The 18,458-nt window shown below is 50.1% G+C and overlaps 1 protein-coding gene across 6 annotated transcripts in view; it reads left to right on the top strand.

Annotated features, from left to right (window-relative positions):
• MACF1 (microtubule actin crosslinking factor 1) overlaps positions 1–18,458 on the top strand; it is a 248,478-nt gene that overhangs the window by 100,236 nt on the left and 129,784 nt on the right. For 3 of the 6 annotated variants that reach the window (XM_054011640.1, XM_054011641.1, XM_054011639.1), the window contains exons 1-13: positions 1,196–2,365; positions 9,183–9,349; positions 10,443–10,555; positions 10,647–10,753; positions 11,431–11,550; positions 11,662–11,757; positions 12,200–12,327; positions 12,458–12,551; positions 13,746–13,900; positions 14,180–14,456; positions 14,994–15,122; positions 16,280–16,357; positions 17,239–17,400. In XM_054011640.1, coding sequence (XP_053867615.1) covers positions 1,229–2,365; positions 9,183–9,349; positions 10,443–10,555; positions 10,647–10,753; positions 11,431–11,550; positions 11,662–11,757; positions 12,200–12,327; positions 12,458–12,551; positions 13,746–13,900; positions 14,180–14,456; positions 14,994–15,122; positions 16,280–16,357; positions 17,239–17,400 — 2,763 coding nt within the window. In that variant the 5' untranslated portion in view covers positions 1,196–1,228. Of the gene's footprint in view, positions 1–1,195; positions 2,366–9,182; positions 9,350–10,442; positions 10,556–10,646; positions 10,754–11,430; positions 11,551–11,661; positions 11,758–12,199; positions 12,328–12,457; positions 12,552–13,745; positions 13,901–14,179; positions 14,457–14,993; positions 15,123–16,279; positions 16,358–17,238; positions 17,401–18,458 lie in introns of those variants that run through there. The other 3 variants (XM_054011644.1, XM_054011642.1, XM_054011643.1) reach the window with 1 other exon arrangement.

Here is an 18,458-nt window from a genome sequence, read left to right as displayed (position 1 = left end):
TGCGTGTTGTGTGTTTTGCTACAAGGAAGGGAAGGGTCAGAGCTCCCTCTTCCAACCCAGCCAAATCCTCACTCTCTGGGGAGGGGTGGGGCAGGCAGGGTGCTGGGTTTTAGTCACAAAATGCATGTGTGTGTGTGTTGTGGAGACGGTGAGCACTGAGTCCTGTGGGGCTCTGGTCCCCATCGGGTGACTCTGCGTAGGGTGGAAGGGTGACATGGCCGTGGTAGCACTGGGCAGGGGAGCTTGAGTTCACCTTGGGGATGCAGGAAGAAGGTAGGATGGGCACTAATGCACTCTGCTGCTCCACCATCGGAAATCACACTAGGATGTGTGCTGCTGACCTAACGTTTCAGCTCCCAGAGACCCCCCCTTCTCGAACGGTGCCCAAGCTGCTCTGGAATCGGCTGTCCTGTGCAGCGATAAGGACGGTTAACCCTTTGGGGAGGTTCCACTCCCGCCGTATGCTCCTCCGCTGTGATTGGAGGAAAAGCAGCCTGCCTATTGCCAGAGTGGAGCAGTCGGAGGCTGTTTATTTGACAACAGTCAGGAATACAGACTCCGAGTAAACATCAGGCAGTGTGAGCCGACCCTCCCAAACGCCTTGACCGTAGCCCAGAGGAATCTGTTTCCGTCTAGGGGCAGGAATTTGTGGGTTTCCCACGCAGCGTTGGCCATGGGATTTCCCGTTGGTATGCAGGCTGAGTCTCCCCGTCTCCTCCGTGCTTCAACCCTACTTCTCCACACCCTCTTCTTTATGCTACCTTTGCTCAACCTCCCTTTTTCTGACTTCCCACCCTCCTTTCTCCTCCCCCCCCCACATCCTCCCCCAGCCTCTCCCTCCCTCCCTCTCCCCCGATTTCTGTCTGGTTCTTGCTTTCTGTTTGTGTTACCGAGGGCAGTGCTCCAATTACCTCATATTTGGAGAGAGAAAGCTGCAGCCAATCCGGTCTCTGTCTGCTTTTAGGTCAAGTGATTTCTGAACTGCAGTGAGATGCTTTGAATTTGTCTTGTTGCAGCTCCTAGTCTGTAAGATGGCTGTCTGGAACAGCAGCAGCTGGGAGTGACTCCGTGTGTGTGAGTGAGGGTGAGCGAGAGAATATGGGGGATTGCCCGCAGTGCTGCGTGTTTTAAAATGTGCATCTAAGCTGATGAAGCTAAGGTCAGGATTTATCCAGGAGCCTGGGACCAGCTTAGCTGCATTATTGCTGGCATTTTCTGCTTGGAGGAGATGGGGAATTCTCTGGGCTGCGTTAAGGAACCGAAAGAACAGGCTGCTGGCCCAGGAAAGGCTCCTCTGTCCCCCCAAAAAAGGGTTCGTTTTAAACGGAAGCGGAGGGGGAAGAAGAGAACGGTGCCAGAGGCAAATCTCAAGGAGCAGCCCTTGCCGGGCACGGAGATTGCTGAAGACGATGAGGCAGTGGAGAAGTTCAAAGTACAGCCTCAGCAGGAGGGAGGAGAGGAAATTGCCAAGACCCTGCACCAAGGCACTTCACAGCCCCCGGATCCTAATCCCAGCTCAAGTCCAGAGGCACTGCCTCAGGGTCTCCTTGTACAGGTGAAAGAGAGATTTCAAGGGGAAGTCCAGAAGGCTCAGCTGGTGGTTGAGCACTGGCCCTCAGGGTCTGGGGGCAGGAGGCGTTTCCCTGAGGAGGGCACCACAGTCATTGCACGCCTGCTAGACAACCCTGCGGAGAAGAACTGTGAGAAGGCTGTGAGCAGGCTGGTTGAATTTCAAAGGACAGGAGCTGGCAGCAGTAGAGCTGTGCTGTTGCCTTTACAAAGGGAGGCTGCAGTCAAAGACTACCAGAGGAAGGATGAAGACCAGCTTGTGTCCAGGTGTAACGCGGTGTCTAGAGAGGAGCCAGCGGGCGGACAAGGGCCAGAGAAGCCTGCAGCTTTGGTGGAGGCTAGCAGGTCTCCGGAGGCCTGGGATACAGAAGGGAATGAAAGTATTTCAAGTGCCACGTGGACAGGTTCGTGGTTCGTAGAGCCAGGCACCATCTCAGAATTGTCCACGCCGTCGCCCATGGTGGACCAGGTGGAAAACCAAGGCTTTGAGAAGTCCCAAAGGCTGTCATTGTCACGAGAGAAACCTGCCCTCAAGGGGGGAGAGGGCACCTGGACCCAGCCTGGCACTAAACTACCTGCCTCTCGGAGTGACTCTTCGTTCAGCGGGCCAACCACCAGCACTGCCCAGCCCTCCTCAGGATATGGGAGTGACTTGTCCCATCAGCCCACCAGGGATATTGTAGCCAGTCAGATTTCGGGGTCGATCTTGGAAGATGGCTGCACACTCCCTGCACAGGAGGACAGCCAGGTTCAGAGGGGCAGGACGGAGAAGGCCGTGAAGCCTTCTGGAGGAAAGGTCAGTGCTTGTATTCATTTACTGAACCATCTTTCAGAGACGGGGGGATGCTGTCCTGAATATCAGTGATCCAGCCCAGCCCTCCATTTCCCTGGGAGAGTTTTCTTCCCAGTTGACTCCAGTCTGCTTAGCCCTGTGTCTAGCGCTGTGAATTACAGCCACGTATGGAGAAGTGGCCGGTTAAATCTGATTCAGAATGCTGAAGAAGCATCTGTCTCCACCCTGAGGAGCTGCATGGCTCTGATAGTCCACAGGTGTAATTTGAATGGCCATCTGTTAGGAATGTCAGATTAGGAAAGCAGGGAGTGCATGGGCTGTTTGCTTGTAGACTGACCCTGTTTGTACTTTGCTGCCTCTACCCTGTAATCTACCTAGAGTGTGCAGGTAGAGAGCTGGAACAGCACTCGAAGTAGAAGCAGGAGGATGTGGGAAGGCAATTACTTGTGTTTTAGGTGTAATTGCCTGTGTGTCACTCGAGATGCACTGACTGTAGTTAGCATGTTCACCCACTTTCAAGGGGTTGCTAACAGCACATTCCCTCCGTTCTGACACTTGTGTGGCATGCACGCTCTGCCCTTTGCACGCATTTAACATTTCTGTGAAATGTTGGCACTAATTAAAAATGGGGGAAGGGGCGGTATTGCAAAGTGTGTTGGTTAAGAAGAAGGCTTGTTAGAATGGTCCTAAAAATGGGTGCATTGCAGCCAGACAGGGCCAGGCAGCAACATTCAGTAGTGACGTCCCTGGCTTTAGTAGCATTTTCTAGCATTTATCAGTGGGGGGGAGAGGGGGGGAGAGTTGAAACTGGCATCACTGATGACTTAGCAAGTACTTTTGTTGGCTGCTGTCACTCTGTGGGGTGGAAAGGGGGCAGAGACCAGAAGAGCCTAGAGTGTATAGGGAACATGATTGAAATGGTGGGAAACCCCCCCCCCCCCCATTCAGCCTCAAACCTGTAGCATGGTAGGGCAGAGAGCAGTTCAAACAGAGAAGCGCGATTGGGTCGTTAATCAGCGGAGAGAGGGAAGGCGCTCGTGTTACAGGTGTCCTGTCTAGTTCCTGTCAACCCGGTGTGATTCCAAAGAGGAAAAGTGGCCTCACTCCTCTGGGGTGAAGGTGAACTCAGCCAGTCCGAGTCCATCTCCTCTCGGGCAATAGACTCCTGCCTGGAGCAGCAATGCTGTTCGTGGTCCAGGGGAATGCGAACAGAAAAGGGAGTGATTGGAAGGAGTGCTGTGCCTCGGATAGTCAAAGGGGTTGGCTGGGCATCGGCTAGTGGGATGTATTTTGGCCTGGGAAGGGCTAGATGAGTGTACGCTGGGTTTTTGGCTCAAAGCCCTGGTGATATAGGAGGGGTTGCTGGAAGAGATTGGTTATTGCATGTTATGCTTTGGGGGCAGTGAAATTGTCTCCTTGTATTTTGGACTTGTGGCCAGAGGTCTCTTGTGTCTGTATTTGGAGTTGTGGGTGGCAGAAGATGCTGCGTTTGTTTTGGGGGTTGCTTCAGAGGAGGGCGTCACTGTTCTCTGCAGTTTGGGGAGTGGAACGGCCTCCTCTGATTTGTGATGGACTTGAGTACCTCGGTCCAGATTCTCAGTGCAGTTTGGGCTGCTGGGGGTGGGGCTTGGCCCATGAGATGTAGGGATCAGTAGGCAAAAGGAGCTTGATGCTGAATATTTTGGCTTGTTGGCCACGGCCATTACCTTGATGTACTGGAGAAGGCAGCTCTGTATTTAGGGGGGAGGGATAGCTCAGTGGTTTGAGCATGGGCCTGCTAAACCCAGGGTTGTGAGTTCAATCCTTGAGGGGGCCACTTAGGGATCGGGGCAAAAATCTGTCTGGGGATTGGTCCTGCTTTGAGCAGGGGCATGGACTAGATGACCTCCTGAGGTCCCTTCCAACCCTGATAGTCTATGATTCTAGACACCAAGATCAGTGGGAACAGAGCGCTGCTGTCTTGATAAAAGCGGTTGATCTTTTTAAAAAAAAATCAGAGGAATTTTGTGAGCTGATGCATGAGTAAGGAAGGTTCTGTGCTTGAGCTTCAGGTTCCATATACTCATCACCCCTTCTCTCAGATTCCTTTATCCCAAGAGCAGGCTTTTAAAGGAGGAGGTGGTGGTACCGCCCCTCAGTAGTAGTAGTACAGTGGAGCATCCATCCCATATGTGGGGATCCTGCAGATGTAGCTGCATTTTCTGTCCCTTCCTCCAGCCTGGGGAGTGGGGCAGGCAAAGGCCCAGTAATCTGGGGACGGACGACTCTGTTGTTAGTTATTTAGAGGGTACGCGAGGTGCATCGTGCATTTGTTATGGCCGTGGTGCCTCGCAAGCTGCTGTGTCATGTGATCCTGTTGGGCTATCAGCCCATTGCTTTAAGGAAATCCCTGTTTTGGGTCCGGAAGAGTTAAAGCCAAAGCCGGCTGTGTGGCCGCAACTGACAAAGAGCAGTTTTTTGTGTGATAAGCGTGTCAGACTCCGGAGAGGGAGGTGAGCAGCGGCATACCAATTACACTACTGCCGCTCCCCTTTGTGCTTCCGCAGTCTTCCTCAGACGTCTGGGGGAGGGAGGATCCTTTGCCTCTAGCCCGGCAGTTTCCTTTCCCTTCTCTGCCAGGGGAATCTTCACTGGAGCTGGACACTGTGAGCAGTAGGAGCCAGGTGAAAATAAGGGCTGTCAAGCGATGAAAAAACTGAATCTCAATCGCGCTGTTAAACAATAATAGAATACCATTTAAAATATTATAAACACCATTTGTAAATATTTTGGATGTTTTCTACATGTTCCAATCTATTGATTTCAATTACAACACAGAATACAAAGTGTTCAGTGCTCACTTTATATTTATTTTTGATGACAAGTTTTTGCACTGTAAAAAACAAAACAGATAGTATTTTTAAATTCACCTAATAGAAGTGTTGTGGTGCAATCTCTTTATCATGAAAGTTGAACTTACAAATGTAGAATTATATACAAAAAAACCCACAACAACCTGCATTCAGAAACAAACCAGTGTAAAACTTTAGAGCCTTCAAGTCCAATCAGTCCTACTTCTTGTTCAGCCAATCGCTGAAACAAACAAGTTTGTTTTACATTTCCAGATGATAATGCTGCCTGCTTCTTGTTTACAATAGCACCTGAAAGTGAGAACAGGCACTGTTGTAGCCAGCATCGCAAGATAGTTACATGCCAGATGCGCTAAAGATTCATATGTCCCTTGATACTTCAACCACTATTCTGCTAGATAACGATCCAAGGCAGTGTGGACCAATGCATGTTCATTTTCATCATCTGAGTCAGATGCAGAGCTGGTCCCAACTATTCTGGGACCCTAGGCAGCCTTCCCGCGGGGTGTGTGTGTGTGGGGTCCCAGGCTTCCGTGTGGAGGGGTGTGGGGCTGGCTTGGAGGACAGGGGGGAACCATCCCACAGCACTCACCGGCGGCGCGGCTGAGGCCGGGCTGTTGCACTTCCCGCTGCCGGTGAGTACAGGCCCAGCCGTGCTGCAGTTCTCAGGGGTGGGGCTGGAGCGGGGAGGAGCAGGGGCGGGGTCTTGGGGAAGGGGCGGAGTGGGGCGGGGCTGGGGCTTGAGCAGCACGCAGCTGCGTAGGGCACCAGTAAATTTGGTGCCCCCAATTTCCTGATGCCCTACACAGCTGCGTACTTTGTGTATGGGTGAGGACGGCCCCGGTCAGATGCCACCAGCAGAAGGTTGATTTTCTTTTTTGGCAGTTTGGGTTCTGTAGTTTCCGCATCAGTGTGCTGCTCTTTTAAGACTTCTGAAAGCATGCTCCACACCTCGTCCCTCTCAGATTTTGGAAGGCACTTCCGATTCTTAAACCTTGGGTTGAGTGCTGTAGCTATCTTTAAACATTTCACGTTGGTACCTTCTTTGCACTTTGTCAAATTTGCACTGAAAGTGTTCTTAAAACGAACAATGTGCTGGGTCATCATCCGTGGAGTGAACACCATCCCTGGCTCACAATGAGACACAAACTGGCCATACATTTAATACAATATAGTTTTCCAAAGATATGGTGCAAAGCTGCCCTGTCTGCCACGCTAGGCACTGTGCAAACATATAATCAGTGACAGTCCCTGGTTTACAGCCTAAACAGACTGTACCTAAGGGGTGGCTGGACAAAGAAGTGAGTGGGGGATGGGAGGAGAGCAAGCAGGGTAAACAAGGGGTCGGAGGTCAGCGGTAGGTGCGGTATGTTCAAGGTGATCACGAGAAACCCTGACCCCTGGCAGTGTCTAGCCGGTAACACTTAAGTTTAGTATCCTCTATTCCAGGGGACTCTGGCTCGAGCTCTGTGTCTTGGGTTTATTTAGAACGAAGACATTCATTGTTAGGCACAAGCAGGGGCGTTGCTGTCAGAGCTTGGGTGAATCTTATGCTGAGCTGAGCCTGGGAATCTTCAGCAGCACAGCTAGACTGTAAGAACAGGCCCATTTCTGCAGTCTCCTGGCAGTAGATGGATCCAGTCCATTCACCAGTACTTTACCCCAGAGTGCTCAGCCAGACACGATTTCTTGCTGCTTCTCTGAATTCAGCATGGGAGGAAAAGCTGTCCTGATAAGCTGTCTGTAGCCATCATAGGAGGCAGAGATGCTCTGATTGGCAGACTCTGTTGAAAGATGTTATCTGCAATGCTGACTCTAGTTGGGCTTGGTATACAGCCACCTAGCCAAGCAGGACTTTGTTCTGGTAGGAAAATCTTTCTAAGACCAGAGTTTAGAGGCTTTTCCCATCTCCACCTGCTGCTAATGCCCTGGAATTTATTGGTTTTTCTGGAGTATTGCTACTTGTTCTCCATGCACGTCCCTCAGAAAGATCCATTTCAAAGGGCACCATGTAAATTACCAGGACATGCTAACAGTGTGTGGTGTCTGGCTCTTAAACACAGGGGCAAATGAAGGGCATTTTTCTCTCTGTCTTCCAGCACCTTCACCCCACTGCCCTGTGTGTGTGTCTCAGGTATTTCCAAAGCGCTCACCACTGTGATTATCTCGGGGTGCTCTCTTGTGGTGCTCTCTGGGAGAAGTGCAGAAAAGATGACTTGTAGGTAGGGTGTATTGACTGGCTGGATGAATTAAAGGGAAAAATTACATTTCCAGCTGAAAATGTCGCACTTACCATTGTTACAGGTAACCGCTAAAAATCACAGTAACTGAAAAAGAGCTTAAAGGAAAAATATCTTTTTTTAACTTTTTTCATGTTGTTAGCTTTGTGCATTTGACAGCGCTGTGTGCATTGTCACTTTCACTGTTGCTGGTGTTTACCCTTCCTCCCATACCAGAAGCAGCAAAGCTGAAATTGCAGAAGCAGCAGCCAGGCGTGTGTACAGAAACAGGGGATGAGAAAGGAGGGCTGGGCCTTAGCTAGTGTAATTGATGGGGCTGCCCAGAAGGCCTCACTAAACCTCACCAGGGGAGCGAAAAAACCTTCAACTTTTTTAAAATAAAAAAAAAAATTACATGAAAGCATTTCAGGAGAGACTCTTTAAAGGGGAAGGGGAGGGTGGTAAAAATTGGAATTCTTGATATTTACAGATTACAGTGCCAGAAGGGACCACTGTGATTAGCTGATTAGCCATGGAACTGCCCCAAAATAATTCCTAGAGCAGATCTTTTAGAGAAACATCCAATCTTGATTCAAAAAGTGTCAGTCATGGAGAATCCACCGTGATACTTGGTCAGTTGTTCCAATGGTTAAGTATTCTCACTGTTATTGCCAGTCTGAATTTGTCTAGCTTCAACTTCCAGCTCTTGGATTGTGTTAGACGTTTCTCTGCTAGACTGAAGAGCCCATTATTAAATAGTTGTTCCCCATGTAGGTACTTACAGGATATAATCATGTGACCCCTTGACCTTCTTTTTGTTAGACTCAAAAGCGCTCCATCTATTTAGTTTATCACTAGAAGGCAGGTTTTCTAATCCTTTAATCATTCTCGTGGCTCTTCTCTGAACCCTCTCCAATTTGTCAACCTCCTTGGATTGTGGGCACTAGAACGGGACCGAGTATTTCAGCAGCAGTTGCACCAGTACCAAATACAGAGGTAAAATAACCTCTCTACTCCTACTCGAGATTCCCCTGGTTATGCATCCCAGGATGCAATATTAGTCCATTTCAAAGCTCACAGGCTATAGCATCTCTTTAATCAAACTTCCTTTGCTCTGAAAAGCCTTCAGTCGAGTTACGTGCAGTTACTCTGAATTTGCCCTGCCCTCAGCTTTCAGTTCGTTTTAGTCTGCACCAATCCTAGCAATTGTGGCAGTAAATAGAGGTGCTGTACTCACGTAACCTGTCTTTAGATATAACGAGGAGTCCTTGTGGCACCTTAGAGACCAACACATTTATTTGGGCATAAGTTTTCGTGGGGTGGAACCCACTTCATCAGATGCACTTGACCCCCCCACTTGGTATGGCAACTCCCATCTTTTCATGTTCTCTCTCTCTCTGTGTGTGTGTGTGTGTGTGTGTGTGTGTGTGTGTGTGTATATATACCTTCTACTGTATTTTCCACTCTGATGAAGTGGGTTCTAGCCCACGAAACCTTATGCTCAAATAAATTTGTTAGTCTCTAAGGTGCCACAAGGACTCCACGCTGTTTTTGCTGATACTGATTAACATGGCTACCACTCTGAAACCTGTCTTTAGATATGGATCCCTGGCTTGGACTTTTCATATGAGTCTGGCTCCTGAGACCCCACGTACAATGTGTATATATAGAAATAAAATCTGCATAACTTGCCCAACAGAGTTCTTCCTGCTTCCAAAGTGCCGTGTAACCAGCGATACCATGTCTTTACAGATCTCCGATATCTACATCAGTGGGGAGTCAGGGGACATGTCCGCTAAGGAGAAGCTGCTTCTGTGGACGCAGAAGGTGACTGCGGGTTACGTGGGAGTGAAGTGCACCAACTTCTCTTCGTGCTGGAGCGACGGGAAGATGTTCAATGCTCTCATTCACAGATACAGGTACACAGAGAGGAGTCTGGCTTGGCAATGGGGGAGGTTAAGGCTCCTTGTTCTCTCTTTGCATTTAACAGTCTGCACCTTGAAATCCTAGTTCTGCCCAACATAGAATAATGGAGGAGGGGTGCTCTGCTCCGGCAGCAGAAAAAGTTGAGCACACGCACAATTGCAAGGAGTGTTGGCCTTTTAGCAAGGGGGGAGAAAAGCTTTAAAACCAGATTATGGAGGTGCTGCTGTGCTGTTAATGTTGTCAGTTCCCACTCTGCTCTCAGTGACTAATAATACTTAGCACTTCAGTGGCACCTTCCATCTGAGCATCTCCAGGCTCTCTTGAAGCCACAATTAAGCCTCTCACAAAGCTCCTTGTGAGCAGCTAGGCAAGTGGTATTATCTCTCCCTCCCGGCTGCACAGTGAGTTGGTGGCAGCGCTGGGATTAGAACTCAGCAGGGCTGACTCCTGGCTTTGACCACTAGACCACACTGTTGAGGGTGAAGGAGATGAGCAAAAATTGTCAGTAGGGTCAAAGCATCATAAAATGTCTCCAGACAACATCAGTCACCTGGGTTACCTTTTGTCAGGCAGTGACTGACTGACCATGGGCAACCCCCAAATGGAAAGGAGTGGGGTCATGAGCACTTTGCAGAAGGAATTGGAAATCTTATGCCAAAATGCCCCCCTTGAAGATGGAAAAGGGGTGGGGGGATAACTGTGGGGTTAGGAGTCCTAAGCAGTGTGTACCCCCAGCACTCAGCTGGATGTAGCAGATTCAAAGAACTAGCCAGGAGGTCTCTGGTTTTCTTGCCGTGAACGTGAAGATCTTCTGGTCCTAATCCTCATTTGCACTTTATGTCCTATTGCAAAATTGCATACCCGGTTGCATTAACAGTGCTTGCTCCTGGCACCTTGGGGGAATCACTGGCGACCGCCTTTGTAGTGTTAGGAGCCTCCCTCCTCCTCCTTGGTCCCCATGTACCGGTGTATCATGTGTGGTTAGCGGTGTCTGGCCGTGAACACACGGTGCGGTACCAGAAGCAGAGTGTCACCTTGGCTAGGTGTGAAGATGGCTGTCTCTGAGCTGTTGGGTGTGTCTTACAGGCCGGATATGGTGGACATGGAGCGGGTGCAGATACAGAGTAACCGGGAGAATCTGGAACAGGCCTTTGAGGTTGCAGAGAGGCTTGGAGTCACCCGGTTGCTGGATGCCGAAGGTGAGACGATGGTGATTGACCCAGCTGGGTAGAAGATTACCTCTCCCCCTCTTACCCCTCTGACTTGGGTTTCTTTGTCCCCTTGCCCCAGATGTGGATGTCCCATCTCCAGATGAGAAGTCTGTGATAACTTATGTGTCTTCAATCTACGATGCCTTTCCCAAGGTCCCCGAGGGAGGAGACGGGATCAGTGCGATAGTAAGAACTGCTGCTTTTTACACCTTCTGACCCTCAATTCTATGGAAGGCTGGTCTGTAAGCACCGTGTGTCATGACTGGGGGTGGCGTGAGTTGTCTTCCTTATCTCCAGACACAACAGATGGTATCTCCAAAAAAAGAAAAGAAAAAAGCAGTGGAGGTTTGTGCTGCTTAGCAGGCATTGAGGGTCCACCCAGCACAGAGACTGGAATCAGGAGAGAGAAGTGGGGATTGGAGCTCATGTCAGCTTGCCACAGCTGGAGCAGCGTGGGGCAATTTACAGCTTCCCTAGTAAGGTGGGGCTGCCCTTTAATTCTCCTGTGCAAGTCCCTTGGTTCTCCGTGGGTACGTGTGACCAGCCTGAGACTGTGCACTGAATTCTCCACTCTGGGCAGCGGCGTAACATAGCTCTGTGGTGCCCTGGAGATAGCAGCTTATAGCAAGGTCCTGCTTTCCCTTCTGTGCCGGTGAAACTGCATCACAAGAGGGGGAGGCGCTTTCAGCTTGAGTTGTGCTGCAGATGTTGCCAGTCTGAGTCGCGGTGATGCACGTTCTGTTTGTTCTCTCCCCTGTTTTGGCTGGCAACGTATTGGGGCCCAGCTACGATATTTTGCCTGTTGCTTTGTGGAGCTGCTTTCCAGTATTAGCACTTCAAATGGCTCCCCCTTTTCCTCCCAGGAGGTGGATTCAAGGTGGCTAGAGTACCAGAACCGCGTGGACTCCCTCATCCCCTGGATCAAACAGCACACGATACTCATGTCAGATACATCCTTCCCCCAGAACCCTGTTGAGCTAAAGGTAAGGGTTTCCTTGGAGTGTCTGGTGCCAGTTGTTGGCTTTGGGCTTAACTGGTGGTAGCACAAGATGGTGCCTAGGGCTGTGTGCTGATACAGCTGTCTCCCATTACAGGCACTTTATAATCAGTACATACACTTCAAAGAAACAGAAATCCCAACAAAAGAACAAGAAAAAGGGAGGATAGAGGAGTTGTATAAACTACTAGAGGTAAGAGACCTCTCAGCTGCGTGACTGGTCGCTGGGAACATTTTGTTTGTCAAGATTTACTGTACGTTCAATTTGGATTTGTTTTGAAACAGAGAAACAGAAATAACCCTGAGGGTATATTATAACGCAAGCAGCATTGCTGAGCCAACCCTACTGAGGCATAGGTTCTCCTGCTGCTCCAATCACTGTGGTATCCAAGCGCCTTCCAGCAGTGTGTTAGCCCCTTGGCTGCGTGATTCAGAGAGGGTGGTCTGAGGACAGAGGCAGCCGCTCTCAAGGCGGTGTAGAGGGAGCTACCTTCAGGTTATGGGTATGCAGAGCTATAGCCAAGAAGACTGGTGCCCTCCTCTCCCAATAGATGTGAATAGAATAGGTCACTCAGATGCTGTCAATGGTGTAATAGAGCAGGGTAAGAGAAGCTGTTCTGCTACTGTGTTTCCAGGTATGGATTGAATTCGGCCGCATCAAGCTGCCCCAGGGTTACCACCCCAATGACGTGGAGGAGGAATGGGGCAAGCTGATCATAGAGATGCTGGAGCGCGAGAAGTCGTTGCGGCCAGCAGTGGAGAGGTTGGTACTGAACTGTGGGAAGGTAGAGCTTACTGGATCCCTGTTGAGAATTCTCTCTTCTGCCACCGCTATGGTGGCTGACAGTGTCCCGGAGAGGCTCGTGTCTCTGATTTTATTTCTTTTGTCGCAGGCTGGAATTGCTGCTACAAATCGCTAACAAAATTCAGAATGGTGCTCTGAGCTGTGAAGAAAAACTCACTCTGGCAAGGAACACGCTGCAAGCCGTGAGTGTTGGTGTTAGTCTCCCAGGATCACCTCATGTCTATTGTCCTCTGTCCTTTCCTCGAACCCACCTCACTTGCCTCTATAGCCTGGCAGAGCCGCCTTTCTGCTTAGATCTCAGCACCTCGCCCTTGGGATGATGTTGAGCTTATTCTGAAGAGGGCGTGGGGTTCGTGGTGGAACAAGAGCTCCCTGTGCTGTGCTGTAGCTAAGAAGGTGAAGGCGATCGTTGGATGTATTAGCAGGGGAACATCAAGTAGGAGTATGGAGGTGGTGTTACTTTTGTATATGGCATCGGTGAGACCCTTACTAGCCATTGTGTCCAATCAGGTGTCCATGCTTCCAAAAGGATGCTGAAAAATTGGAAAGGGTTCGGCATAGAGCTACAAGAATGACTCAGTCTGGAAAACCTGCCTTATAATGAGTCTTAAGAGGTTCAACCTATTCTGTTGATCCAAGAGAAGGTTCCGAGGTGACTTGATATGGTACATCTGCAGTGCAATCAGAAGTGTGAGATATCCAAGCTGGCTTTGGTCTCGCTAGCTTGAATAACAATAGCAGTTAAGCTGTGGCAGCGGAGGTTAGCTGCTGGAGTACGCAGGCAGGGGCCTGAATTGGTCGTATAGCCTGTTCTGCTGCGGTCTGCTGTTGTCGTTTGAGCTGGTTCAGACCTAGCTCGGGTTTGTCTCTGCATGCTGCAGTCACAATCCGATTGCACTGTAGACCTACCTAAAGCGTATAGGTACCTATGTGGGAAATTATTTCTGATCATTGACGGCCCTTTAAGCTAGCAGGGAAAGACTTAACCAGAGCCAGTGGTTGAAGCTAGACATATTCAGACTGGAAGCAAGGTGCCCGTTTTAAAGTGAGGGTAACTAAATATTTGAAGAACTTGCCTAGGGGTGAGTGGATTCTCCATCACTTGGAGTCTTTATAGCGAGACTGGATGTCTTCCTAAAAGACATCGCGCTGGCTCGAACAGAAGTTATGGGCTTGATGCACAAGCCAGTAGGTGAGGTTCTTTGGCTTGTGTTACGTGGGAGGTCAGGCGAGATGATCATCAATGGTCCCTTCTGGCCGTAACGTCTATGAATCCTTTGGAGGCTGAACCAGAACACAGCCCTCTTGCCTTGCGTGTCCCTCACAGTACAGTGGGGATGACACGTCCCCCTGGTAACTCTGAGCTCTCCTTGCAGGATGCCGCTCACCTGGAGTCTGGCCAGCCAGTGCAGTACGAGTCCGATGTGGTCACGTACCTGCAGGAGTGCGAGGGGCTCATCCGGCAGCTGCAGGTGGATGTGCAGATCCTCCGAGATGAGAATTACTACCAGCTGGAGGAGCTGGCCTTCAGGTGAGGGGCCGTGTGTATGAGAAAGCAACGCTGACTGGGGGATAGGCACCGAGACACATGAATACGCTGCATTGAGCAGCACGGTAGGCGAGTCCTGGTGGAAGTGGCTCTGCCCCAGCTGAGTGTGAGGTGGGACTTCTTCCGTTTGGGTTATGGAGGAAGATAGACAAACCCCTCATAAGCAGGATCGTTGTGGAGAAGAGGTGTCGTTCCATATATCCGCTGGAGTCCAGACATCCGTAACTCGGCTCCTGTCTTCCCTCCCCCGCTCTGCTCCAGGATCGTCCGGCTGCAAGATGAGCTGGTTACGCTGAGGCTGGAATGCACTAACCTGTACCGGAAGGGTCACTTCTCCACCTTGGAGCTGGTACAGCCGTCCACCCTGACCACTACACACTTGAAGGCAGAGCCCTTGACAAAGGGCACGCACACCTCCTCTACCTCCTGGTTCCGGAAGCCCATGACCCGGGCGGAGCTTGTAGCTATCTCCTCTTCTGAAGATGAAGGCAACCTCCGATTTGTGTATGAGCTGCTGTCTTGGGTGGAAGAGATGCAGGTGGGTGCATGCCCTGGGCTTTACCCAGCTCTACAGGCTGACTCAGCTGCCTGTATTGGCACTAAAAAAAGTCAGAAAACTGAATAATGTGAGGGGGTTTCTGTCTTTTTTTCTTTAAACCACAAACATTGTGGTGGTGCAGCTGGTCCCTGGTGCACAGGGAATGCCATTGGTCACCAGATACTCTTGTTTCTGAGAAGTCCCTCTTGTCCTGAGCTGGGTTTGGTTTCCTATATGGTGCTCCTGCTGTTTGCAGGGAATAGTGGAAGGTTGTCTCTAATTCAGCCTGACAAGCTCCTCCTGTTTGACATGAGCACAGGGCTCGAGCCAGCTGCCCCTGAAGTCAGTGTGAGTTTGGACATTGACCTGAGCGCTCTTAGGGTCAGTCTCTTAAGGAGCACACTGCAGCGGGGCTGGGCTTTGCATCTCTTGCTTCAATAGTGAGCTAGGAGGTGACGTCATCTCCAGGCCCCTGTGCTTTTGAGAATGCTCTTTGGGATGGCGAACATTGACTGGGCCTATTGGTGGCTGTTTCAGATGAAGCTGGAGCGGGCGGAGTGGGGCAGTGATTTGCCGAGTGTGGAATCTCAGCTGGAGACGCAGCGGCACGTCCACTCCAGCGTGGAGGATCTGGGCACCAGCGTGAAGGAGGCCAGGATGTACGAGGTGAGGGCACACGGACTTGATAGCATGCCTGAGGGCACTAGAGTTTGCCAGGGCTCGGCGGGGTGATGAGGAGGGGCAGGACATCAGATCCTGTGAGTGTTTGGTGGCTTTGAAGGGTGAATACACTTGAGGCTGCTGCAGTGAGGCACCTTTGAAGGTATATGGTCCAGCCGTGTCTCCCAGCACTCTGAACTATCAAGACTTATTAAAGGAGGGAGTAGAGAGGTTATGTTACCTCTGTATTTGGCACCGGTGTGACTGCGGCTGGAATAGCGTGTCCAGTTCTGATGGCCACAAGTCAAGGGGTGTTGATAAATTTGAGAAGGGTCAGAGAAGAGCCCCGAGAGTGAGTAAAGGATTAGAAAACCTGCCTTCTAGTGATAGGCTCAAAGAGCTCAAGCTATTAAGCTTGATAAAGAGGGGTCACTTGAATAGAGTCCATAACTAGCTACATGGGGAGCAAACATTTAATAATGGGCTTTTCAGTGGAGCTGAGAAAGGACTAACACAATCCAATGACTGGAAACTGAAGCTAGACAAATTCAGACTGGAAATAGTGTAGTTTTAACAGTGTGAGTAATTAACACTGGAATAATTTACCAAGGGTTGTGGTGAATTCCACATCTCTGACAATTGTTAAATCAAGGCTGGATGTGTCTCTAAAAGCTCTGCTCTAGGAATTCCTTTTGGAGGAGTTCTGTGACCTGTGCTGTACAGGAGGTCAGACTAGATGATCCCAATGGTCCCCTCTGCCCTTAGAATCTGTGAATCTAAGATGTGTCCCATTGAACCAGGATTTTAATGTATCACCATTAGCTTATTCTGCAGGCAAAGCTGAAACCGAAGAGGCTTAAGTGCTCTCCAGATTTGATCCCCATTGATTTGTTGTCTTAAGCCCAATTTCTTGTAAATCGTTCTTTTTATTTTCTCTTGGAGCCCAATTCCTTCACTGAGGGTGGAAGGTTCTTTCTCCCCACAACCTGATTTCCCTCTCCTCTCCCCCCCGGTCCAGAGAAGAGCCCACTTGCCACAGCTAGTGTTCCTGCTTCTGGTTCTTACTGCTCATGGAAAACTCAGGGGAAGTGGCTGATATGGGGTGTGTGATGCTCTGAAATTGAAGCTATATACTGGCAACGTGAACCATTTTTCCTTCTTAGGGTAAAATGTCTCAGAATTTCCGCACTAGCTACACAGAAACGCTCGGCAAGCTGGAGACACAGTACTGCAAGCTGATGGTGAGTAGGCATTACCCATGGCTCCAGTGTGCTCTGCTGCCTGAGAGTCCCACCCCTCCGCCCAGCACCATATTCCCCTGACACAGGATGCAGAATACAGGGTCTATACTCTGCTGGTGGTGAGGCTGGGGAGAGGGAACAGTAGCAATCATTGAGAGCGGAGAGAAGAGCAGACACGTTAGTGTCTTCCTCAGAATTCAGAGGAAACCTGTTTATGGCAAACCAGGTTATTTTGGCAAGGTTGGCCGGTGTTTTATGGAAGCCATGGCTGTATTCAGCCGGTAACCCTGAGTGTACAAGGCAAAGGATCCGAATTTCCTAAGCCGTTCTCCTTATCCTTATCTGCTTTACTTACATGCCATGAGAAATGTTTCCCAGTTTGGAGCAACTCATCCCAGCTGGAGTTATCCTCTCAGGGGCAGCGGCAGCTCCAAGCACCAGCGCTCCAAGTGCGTGCCTGGGGCGGCAAGCCGCGGGGGGTGTCCTGCTGGTCCCTGCGAGGGCGGCAGTCAGGCTGCCTTCGGCGGCATGCCTGCAGGAGGTCCACCGGTCCCACGGATTCAGCGGCAATTCGGTGGCGGGTTAGCCAAAGCCGCGGGACCAGCGGACCTCCTGCAGGCATGCCGCCAAATCTGCGGGACCGGGGACCTCCCACAGGTCCGCCGCCAAAAGCCGCCTGCCTGCCGCGCTTGGGGTGGCAAAAAAGCTAGAGCCGCCCCTGCTCAGGGGGTGGGTGGTTTTCACTTGCACGCTTTTCAGACCGCTTCGTAGTACTGTAACTATACGTCCTCAGCCCCCTTCAGGGGCACTGGAAGAGAGAAGAGTCTGGGAAGCATCCATTTGTGGCTCACGAGAGGGGTGGGTTATTTCACTGTATGCAGGAAACATCGAGCTTCCGACTGCGGCATCTCCAGAGCCTGTACGGGTTTGTGTCCCGCGCCACTGCTGAGTTAATCTGGCTCAATGAAAAGGAGGAAGAGGAGCTGGCGTATGACTGGAGTGACAACAACCCCAATATTGCAGCCAAAAGGAATTACTTCTCGGTGAGTAAAGTGCCGGCACAGGGCACCCATCTGAACAGGGCTGCCTAGTTACAAGCTCCACTGATTAGACTGGTATTGCTTTTAAATTGCTGTGAAACCTCCAGCTGGCTTAAAAGCTCTCAAATTAAGGCTTCCCAGGCTTCTGAGCGCCTGCAGCGCTTGCCGCAGTCGTGATCGCCACTGGTGAACTATGGCTTGAGTAGAATGCAAAGGGAAAAGCTAAATCTGTTCAGCAGGTTTTCCAGTTTTGTGAGCGTGTAATCAATATACCGTGGGGCAGGGTTAAAGCTGGAGTCGAACACTTGGCTGAGAATTCCCTCAGTTCCTAGCATCTAGGCTTTGAATGTTAACCTGCTGAATACGGTTTTATTTATATCTGTATCCATTCAAAATTAAGGACGTTCCAAGGCAGAAATTCTCAGTTAAGGTTAAGGAGACTGCCCTTCAAGACAAGTTTCAGAGTAGCAGCCGTGCTAGTCTGTATCCGCAAAAAGAACAGGAGGACTTGTGGCACCTTAGAGACTAACAAATTTATTTGAGCATAAGCTTTCGTGGGCTACAGCCCACTTCATCGGATGCATGTAGTGGAAAATACAGTAGCAAGAACTGTCCGTTGCTAGAAATGGGCCATTTTCATTACCACTACAAACAGTTCTTTTTCTCTCCTGCTGATAAAAGCTCACCTTAAGTGATCACTCTCCTTATAGTGTGTATGGTAACACCCATTGTTTCAGTGTGTGTGTGTGTGTGTGTGTGTGTGTCTTCCTACTGTATTTTCCACTATATGTATCCGAAGAAGTGGGCTGTAGCCCACAAAAGCTTATGCTCAAATAAATTTGTTAGTCTCCACTGTTCTCTTCAAGACAATATTAATAAGGTGTTCTTACTCAACACCTACATGCGGAACTGAAGAAATGCTCCGTGCCGTTTCCAACACCAGCTTTAACCCTGTCCCAAATCCCTGCTCCTCTTCAGCCTGGCCTGGATACGTAATGACTCAGGTACAGCTACCACAGAAATGTACGATTGATTTTGATTGGAGTCTTTACTTGCATCTG

This window comes from Malaclemys terrapin, chromosome 22 (assembly GCF_027887155.1).
Source record: "Malaclemys terrapin pileata isolate rMalTer1 chromosome 22, rMalTer1.hap1, whole genome shotgun sequence".
NCBI classification, from domain to species: Eukaryota; Metazoa; Chordata; order Testudines; family Emydidae; genus Malaclemys; species Malaclemys terrapin.
The sequence above is the reverse complement of the archived record's forward strand: the minus strand, read 5'-3'. Positions and strand labels throughout refer to the sequence as shown.